The sequence below is a fragment of the Bufo gargarizans genome, chromosome 1 (genome assembly GCF_014858855.1).
Source record: "Bufo gargarizans isolate SCDJY-AF-19 chromosome 1, ASM1485885v1, whole genome shotgun sequence".
NCBI classification, from domain to species: domain Eukaryota; kingdom Metazoa; phylum Chordata; class Amphibia; order Anura; family Bufonidae; genus Bufo; species Bufo gargarizans.
This window is the reverse complement of record NC_058080.1, coordinates 596,022,181-596,031,460: the sequence shown is the minus strand read 5'-3', so window position 1 is coordinate 596,031,460 and position 9,280 is coordinate 596,022,181. Positions and strand designations below refer to the sequence as shown.

The window sequence follows — 9,280 nt, the reverse complement described above, 5'->3', positions numbered from 1 at the left end:
GCCTTAGTTCCAATGCAAACTGAAGAGAACTAGGGGAAGCCGCCTCCCGTGACGTCACTGCGCTCTGGCGCGTGTATGAGCCCTGACAGATGACGGCTGTAGGACTACAAATCCCAGGGATCAGTGCTGGCGCCATGCTGGGAGTTGTAGTCGTGCAGCCACAGGTTGCCGAGCTGCTGAGAGGGTCAGAGCCAGTGTGTATGAATGATGTGCAGCGCAGGCTCCAATCACAGCCCTGGGCTGGAGCCTCTCGGGAAAGGGCTATCACCTAGGCTCCCCCCGCAGCCTGTGTGGCTCCTCCTCCTCCAGAGTGGGTGACAGTGGGAGGGGCAGTGACCATTTCTCCGGCGGGGGGGGAGGTGACCGTACACATTGTCGTGTCCTTGTTGTCAGCAGCGCTATGGCAGAGCAGCCGGCGGTGTGCGCGGCACAGGTGAGCGGGAGTGTGCCCGTCCTCTTCTGCTTCTCCGTCTTCGCCCGGCCTTCCTCCGTGCCGCACGGCTCCGGCTATGAAGTCCTGATCACGAAGTTCCTCAGTCTGTACGGGGACCAGATAGACATGCACCGCAAGTTTGTGGTGCAGCTCTTCGCGGAGGAGTGGGGGCAGTACATCGACCTGCCCAAAGGCTTCGTGGTCAGTGACAGGTGCAAAGTCCGCCTGGTGCCCCTGCAGATCCAGGTGAGTGGCAGCCTGCCATCTGCTGCCAGCCTTCCCATAGCTGTATGCCCCATGAGATTCGTCTTGGCCAGTGAGTGTGTTGTGCCAGGATAATAATCCTCTCTCCACTTTCTGAGGGACACTCCCCTGTAAGTTTGTGAATTTGTGGTGGCAACCTGCTTGCTGATGGGCTCCTGCGCTGCATTGTGTATAGGACCCTGTTCACACTGGTGTCATCATGACTAATGTTCATCACTTATGGACTGAATACGGACAGACCCATTGGGGAGGTTTATTATCAAAACTGGTCCAAAGGAAAACTGGTTTATTTGCCTCTGATAACCAATCCGATTCCACCTTTCATTTTCCAAAGGAGCTGTGAAAAATGAAAGGTGGAATCTGATTGGTTGCTAGGGGCAACTAAGCCAGTTTTCCTTTGCATCAGTTATGATAAATCTCCCCCATTCATTTTTTTCGGGAGTCTGTAGGGGTTGTGCTATTTTGATGGCAATAGAGATGTAAACTGCGCCTTTATTGCCGTCAGTAGCAATAGCACCAGTGTGAACGGAGGGTAACACGTGGAAGACATGTTTGGATTTTTGAGTCCATTGAAAATTGGAATATGTGCAGGGCCGGTTCAAGGATTTTTGCCAACACAAGTGAAGCTACATTTTGCGCCCCGCCCCCGATCTTGGTGGGGGTGATGTGACATGGAGAGGGAGAAATGTGACATTACTCCCCCTCCATGTCACATTTCTCCCCCCATGTCACATCATTCCCCTCCCCCCCATGTCGCATTTCTCTCCCTCCCATGTCACCTCTGGGCCCCTGATTATGTCTACATTCACACATTGCAGAATTTGGGATGCAGCATCCACACAAATTTTGTAAGGCTACTTTCACACTTGCGTTCAGAGCGGATCCGTCTGAGACGGATCCGCTCATATAATGCAGACGGTGGCTCCGTTCAGTATATTGTTATAATATATTGTTCAGTGCATTATAATGTTAAAAATTTTCTAAGTGTCAAAGTAACCTCAGACGGATCCGTCCAGACTTTACATTGAAAGTCAATGGGGGATGGATCCGTTTGAAGATTGAGCCATAGTGTGTCATCTTCAAACGGATCCGTCCCCATTGACTTGCATTGTAAGTCTGGACGGATCCGCACGGCCAGGCGGACACCCGAACGCTGCAAGCAGCGTTCAGGTGTCCGCCTGCTGAGCGGAGCGGAGGCTGAACGCTGCCAGACTGATGCATTCTGAGCGGATCCGCATCCACTCAGAATGCATTAGGGCAGTGCGGATGCGTTCGGGTCCGCTTGTGAGCCCCTTCAAACGGAGCTCACAAGCGGACACCCGAACGCTAGTGTGAAAGTAGCCTAACTGTGTACATGAATGTTTTAGCAAACGCCTGGCTGCCCACAACCAAGTCCGCAAAGTTCCGCTTCCTTATTTGTATGCGGTGTGTGAACCCAGCCCGATAGTCGTCCTAAGTGATCTCCGTTAAAAAAAAGTTATTCTGGAGCATCTTTTCTTCTAACTGTGTTGAGCCATTCCTCCATTATTCCCCCTAGAATCTTAAAAATAAATTGCTAAAATGTTGTGTTTGTACAGAGTCTAAGGGTATGTTCAGGTGGAGTATTTTTACCGTGGCTTTCAGCACAGATTTGGTAACGAAAACTGTGCTGAAACTGGCTCCCTGTGCCACAGTTAATGTGGATGAGGGTTTTCAAGACCGCTTGAACCCCCCCCCCCAATGCGGCAGCAGCTCAATTCAGAGAGGGGCAGCATGAAAACCCACAGAAGAAAGCATAGAGGTGGACAAAATCTCCATGTGAGCCTACCGTATTTCTCCGAAAATAAGAATTATATATATTTTCTCCGAAAATAATATATTCTTTTTTTGGGCTCCATGAACAACAATCGCACAGTTTATGCCTGAACAAAATTTTTTGATGTATTCAAATACAGTATAATCTGGAAAAACAGCATAAGGGCTCTTTCACACTTGCGTTGTCCGGATCCGTCGTGTACTCCACTTGCCGGAATTACACGCCGGATCCGGAAAAACGCAAGTGAACTGAAAGCATTTGAAGACGGATCCGTTATTAAAGTCCTGGTTGCCATAGTAGTAGTGGGGAGCAGGGGAGCAGTATACTTACCGTCCGTGCGGCTCGCGGCTCCCGGGGCGCTCCAGAGTGACGTCAGAGTGCCCCATGCGCATGGATGACGTGCCTTGCGATCACGTCATCCATGCGCGTGGGGCGCCCTGACGTCACTCTGGAGCGCCCCGGGAGCCGCGAGCCGCACGGACGGTAAGTATACTGTTCCCCCGCTCCCCCGCTCCCCAGGACTTTAATAGCGTCCTGGCTGCCATAGTAACACTGAACGCATTTTGAAGACGGATCCGTCTTCAAATGCTTTCAGTTCACTAGCGTCCTGGCAGCCATGGTAACCATTCAGAAAAAGCTAAACGTCGGATCCGGCAATGTGCCGAAACAACGTTTAGCTTAAGGCCGGATCCGGATTAACGCCTTTCAATGGGCATTAATTCCGGATCCGGCCTTGTGGCAAGTGTTCAGGATTTTTGGCCGGAGTAAAAAGCGCAGCATGCTGCAGTATTTTCTCCGGCCAAAACACTCCAGAATTGGTATTTCTTGGGAATATACTTACCTTAAAAGACTGTCAGGAGAGGTGTAAGAATTCGTTTTTTTTTTGGGCAAATCCCTGACACACTCGGCCGGACCTGTAAAGGGAAGCTTACTTACCTGCTTCCTGGCGCACTCCTTCTCCTCCCAGTGTGCAATGCTCTGCAGCGGCTAGCATCCCCTTACATCATAACAAATAGTCACATGACGCAAGGGGGTCCGGTCGCCGACCGGTGATTGGCTGCGGCAATGTCATACCGAATGTTTACAGTGGAGCATCACTGGCTAGGAGGAGAAGGAGCGGGTGCTGGCGCAGGAAGCAGGTAAGGCTACTTTCACATATGCGTTATTGCTGTCCGGCATGAGATCTCAAAACCACAGCAAAAAGCATCCGTTTGAATAATACAACTGGCCGCATCCATTCAGAACGTATCTGGCTTTATTATATCGAAAAGCCGTTTTGTGTCCGGCGTGGGAACACAACAAACCGGAAGAAAAGACTTTCATTCTGTTCCGGTTTTGAGATCCTCTGCCGGATCTCAAAACAAGAAAAGAAAACGCAGATGTCGAAGTAGCCTGATGCCCCTTTCAGTCTTGCAAGTTTCACACTCGCGCTGCGAGTCCAGAGTATGCGGCAGCTCCTGTCCAGACCTCCCAGCACTGACGGGGTCACATGACATTATATTGATTTATGATGCTATGTAACCCTTACAGTTCTGGAATGTATTGGATAACACTGACATAATCTATTCGGATGCAGATCGCGGACCCCATTCAATTAATGGTTCCTCCGTCCTAATACGGCGGCCCTATGATCGGTACCCATGCATTGCAGAATAGGGTTGTCACGATACCCAAATTTTGATTCTATTGCGATACTCGATATCACGCAAAAATAAGTAAAACGCCAAAAAAGCTGCGTGCATTCCGCATTTTATGGAACTTCCGGACCATACTCGAACAGTCCGATTCTATTTTTTGGGCGCAACAAGGTGACAAAAAAATGGCAAATCGCGGCATAGGAGATATTTTTTTTATATTTTAATAGTTTGGACTTTTCGGACGTGGCGATATGTAATATATTTATTTTATTGTTTATATATTTTATATGTAAAATTGGGAAAGGGGTGATTTATAGTTAATATTTAGTTGTGTGTGTTTTTTTTTTTTTTTTTTTTTTTTCTTTTTTTTTTTTGTCTTAACTTTTCATTTAATAATTATTTCCCCCTTTGGGCTAGAAGAGCTCTATTAGGGTGAATAGGACTTCACACTCTCCCTGTGCATAGTACACACATCAGCAGGGAGTTTACCATGGCAGCCAGGGCTTCAGTAGCGTCCTGGCTGCCATGGTAACCGATCGGAGCCCCGCAATTTTACTGCTGGGGCTCCGAGCACAACTGCCACTGCACCACCAATGAAGAGGAGGGGAGGGGACCCTGTGGCCACTTCCACCAATAATTTAATACTGGAGGGGTTGGGGGGGGGGGGGCACACTGCGCTACCAGTGCTTTTTTCCATTTCATCCACCATGACGGCCCACATTGAGATTGACCCTTGACCTCTGTAGGGGCAGGAACACATAGAGAGTTTAAGAACCCCCCACCCCTCCACCTCCTCAGTGCTTTCCTGCCCCTACAGGGGCCAACACGTGGAGAGGATCCTCCTCAAGGAGGATTACATCGTTAGTTTTTACTTTGCAGGTTCTCCAGCTGGCCTCCCGCGGCATGGGCTAAGGCTGGCCAGCTTGGAGCATCGAGGACCCTCGTCTCGGCCTATGCTGAGGCCTGTGGTCCTCCCCCATACCTCTCGTACTTCCTTCCCTCCTTAGGGAAGCAGTCGGGGGTGCCGGATTCGCGGGTGCGGTGTGCGGCGTTCTTCCTCCGCATGCTGTGCGCTTGTGACCGGCTGGGGGAGCAGGTGCGGCGCATGGAGCGCTCAGGAGGCAGGCTGGACGCCGCACGCATCCTCTCATAGGCTCGTGTGGCGCCGGCTCTTGCCGTCACTAGAGGCGCAGCTTGATGACGTCAGACGCCGGGAAATTTGAAAAGGGAAGTAGACCGCGGTTCCCTTCAGCTCTTGCCTGCTGCACCGCGATGTCTGAGACACCTGCTCCCCGCCAGGAAGGCCCTGATCCCACTACTGCCAGTACCGTGAGTCCCCTTCTGGGGGGTATATATTTCAGTCTTTTGTCATTGAAATTCTAATTGGCATATCTGGTTGCTTCCTCACTCCAGGGCAGCAAGGAGTCAAAGCCAAAGTCCAAACTCCTAAAATGCTGCGCTTGCTCTAAGCGTCTCCCTGAGAACTACAAAAAAAGGTTGTGCAAATCTTGCACATCGGAAATTTGGAAAGAAGAACAACCAGATATTCTGTCTGAAATGAAATCTTTTATTGCGGACGAAATTAAGTCCTCTTTAGCCACCCTGACAGCCCCCGCTAGTACTCCTATCCCCTCCAAGAAACGCAAGTTGTCCGCTATCTCCTCCTCTGAGGGCGAGGATGTTGAAGTGGCTTCCACCTCATCCAGACAATTTCCTAATGAGGAACCCTTGTCTGACGGGGAAATTCCGGACGAGGATAAAAAATATTTCTTCTCCGCTGATGAAATGGAGGAGCTGCTGAGAGCAGTTAGATCCACAATGGGTATCGAGGATACCCCTAAACCTCGTACGGTACAAGACGAAATGTTTGGGGGCCTTAGATCTAAATTCTCTATAGTTTTTCCCATTAACGAAAATATAAAGGAGATGATAATGGAAGAATGGTCAGACCCGGAGAAAAGGTTAGGCGTTCCTAAGGAGTTCAGAAACAGGCTCTGCTTTGATCCGACTGAATGCAAACTTTACAATCAGACCCCTAAAGTGGATCTACAAGTGGCTAAGGTAGTAAAGAAGACCGCTCTACCCTTCGAAGACTCCTCACAGTTGAGCGATCCTATGGATAGAAAGGCGGACGGGCTCCTAAAAAAATCCTGGGAATCAGCCATGTTTGGGGTCAAGACTAATATCGCTGCTACTTCTGTTGCTAGAGCAATGTATATATGGCTAGGGGAGTTGGACGTACACCTGAAAAATAAAACCCCAAGAGAAGAGATCAGAGACTCGCTCCCTCTTCTACGCTCCGCCACAGCATTTCTGGCCGATGCTTCTGCAGAGTCGATCCGCTTCTCAACCAAGGATGCGGCTCTTTCTAATGCAGCCCGGCGGGCGTTATGGATGAAGGCCTGGTCCGGGGACAAGGCTTCCAAGGCTAAACTCTGCTCCATCCCCTTCTCAGGGGAATTTGTCTTTGGTCCCACTCTGGATAAGATCCTAGAGGGGGCAGCAGACAAGAAAAAGGGGTTCCCAGAGGAGAAAGATTCTAAAAAGAAGCCCTTTCGTCAATTCCAGCCTCAGCAGAGATCCTACAGGGGGAAAGGGAAAACTGGCCGATGGAGCTATCCCAAAGGAGGGAGAGGAAGAGGCTTCATCCTCAACCCCCAAAATAGACCAAACAAACAGCAGTGACGCCAGAGTAGGGGGGCGACTGATGGGTTTTCTATCTTCCTGAAAACAGGTAACTTCAAATCCCTGGGTTCTAAATGTAATCTCTCAGGGCTACAAGATAGAATTCGCATCAGTCCCCCCCAAGAAGATTCTGCATCTCACCCCAGCGCAGGTCAGAACTTCCAAAAATTTGGCAGGGCGTCCAAGACCTCTTGGACCTAGGGGTGATTCAAAGGGTCCCTATCCCAGAGGAAAGGAGAGGGTTTTATTCCAGCCTTTTTTTAATAAAAAAGCCAGACCAATCCTTTCGCACCATTATAAACTTAAAACCCCTAAACAAGTCCATTCTATACAGGAGGTTCAGGATGGAAACAATCCCATCCATAATTCCCCTGATCCAGAAGGGGGCGTTCATGTCATCGATCGATTTAAAGGACGCCTACTACCACGTCCCCATTCATCATCTCTCTCAGAGGTATCTAAGATTTGCTATAAAGGGTCAAGACGGATCAATCCATCACTTTCAATATGTGGCCCTTCCCTTCGGTATCTCCTCGGCCCCCAGGGTCTTCACAAAAGTAGTAGTAGAGATGGTGGCCTATCTTCGTCAAGAGGGAGTTACAATCATCCCATATCTCGACGACTTCCTGATTCTGGGCAAGACAGAGTCCGAGAACCTCCGAGCAACGCAAAGATTCTCGGAATTCTTAAACAATCTCGGCTGGATCATAAATCTAAAGAAATCCACCCTAATCCCATCCAGGAGAATAAGGTTCCTGGGTGTGGAACTGGACTCATCCCTGTTAAGAACCTTCCTCCCTCAGGACAAGGCCACGACTCTAGTGGAAAAGATCCGAGCATTCCAGAGGTCTCGCAGTTGCTCCATCCGGAAGGCCATGAGTCTCCTGGGAAGCCTAACAGCCTGCATCCCTTCGGTTGCCTGGTGCCAAGGCCACACAAGGGTAATCCAGAGTTGGATCCTAGGCATCTGGGACGGGAAGCAGGTAAGTCTGGACAAGACTTTCCGGATCCCGCAGGCCGTAAAAACAGACCTAGACTGGTGGAAAGAAAGAGGAAGACTGCTTGGAGGCCTACAGTGGCAGAACCATCCGGCCGTTCAGGTTATCACGGACGCAAGCCTCGGAGGCTGGGGTGCAAAGATTGGAGATCATCTTCTACAGGGCTCCTGGCCAGCCGAGATACGAGTCAAATCCTCAAACTACAGAGAGCTGTATGCAGTCCTGGAGGTGTTATTAAGGGGAGAGAGTTTTTTAAAAGGGCAACACCTAAGAGTAATGTCCGACAACACCACAACGGTGGCCTATCTGCGACATCAAGGAGGGACAAGGTCACGGCCTCTGGGTGCGTTAGCAAGAAGAATCTTCTCCTGGGCAGAAGAGAACGTCTTATCTCTCTCCGCCATCCACCTAAAGGGCTGCGAAAATACGATAGCAGATTTCCTGAGCAGGAGGACGATAGATCCAGGAGAATGGTCTCTGAACAGGGACATCTTCCGGAAGATCTCGGAAAGATGGGGCCGTCCGGAGGTAGACTTGTTCGCCTCCAGAAAAAATGCGCAGGTGGAATGCTTCTGCTCCCTAAACCGGGAGGACAGACCCTGGGCAATCGATGCCCTATCGATACACTGGAATTGGAACCTGGCCTACGCCTTCCCCCAATACCTCTTCTTCCCAGGGTCATCCAGAAACTCCTAGGGGAACCAACTACTCTGATCTTAATAGCCCCTTTGTGGCCAAAGAGGAGTTGGTTCTCCACTCTAAAACAGCTATCGCTGGAGGATCCATGGGAAATCCCTTTCCAGAAAGATGTTCTAGTCCAGGGCCCTCTACTTCATCCAGACCCCGGGATATTCAAACTGTCAGTCTGGATCCTGAGAGCGAGACATTAAGAAACAGGGGTCTTTCAGAAAAAGTGATATCTACCCTAAGGGCCAGTAGGAAAAATGTGACGTCTGCCATCTACCTAAAGATCTGGAAGAGATACTGTTCCTGGTTAGGAGTGGAGCGCCCAGACACCTCCTCCCCTCCCATCAATAGGATCTTGGACTTTCTGCAGTGCGGCTTGGAATTGGGCCTAAGACCTAGTACCCTGAAAGTCCAGGTTTCTGCTCTCAGCTCCTTTTATGACTGCAGCCTAGCTAGCCACAGATGGATCAGGAGGTTCTTTAGAGCGGTTTCAAGATTGAGACCCTCTCTGAAATCGAGGGCTCCTACTTGGGACCTTAACATAGTCCTAGAAGGCCTAACAAAACCTCCCTTTGTACCGTTATCAGAAATCTCTTTAAAACACCTTTCCCTAAAAACTGCCTTTTTAATTGCTATCACCTCAGCCAGACGTATTGGAGAGATCCAGGCCCTTTCTTGTAGGGAACCCTACCTCCAGATCACCCAAGATCACATCCGTTTAACTCTCGATCCAGGTTTTCTCCCAAAAGTAGTCTCCCCCTTCCATCGGGAACAGGAGATC

The 9,280-nt window shown here is 49.9% G+C and overlaps 1 protein-coding gene across 1 annotated transcript in view; it reads left to right on the top strand.

The window, feature by feature from the left end:
- The first annotated feature begins 273 nt into the window (after window positions 1-273).
- Window positions 274-9,280, top strand: part of ISOC1 (isochorismatase domain containing 1) — a 56,373-nt gene continuing 47,366 nt past the window's right edge. Inside the window, exon 1 of the mRNA XM_044275857.1 lies at window positions 274-679. Coding sequence (XP_044131792.1) covers window positions 401-679 — 279 coding nt within the window. The 5' untranslated portion in view covers window positions 274-400. The remainder of the gene's footprint in view (window positions 680-9,280) is intronic.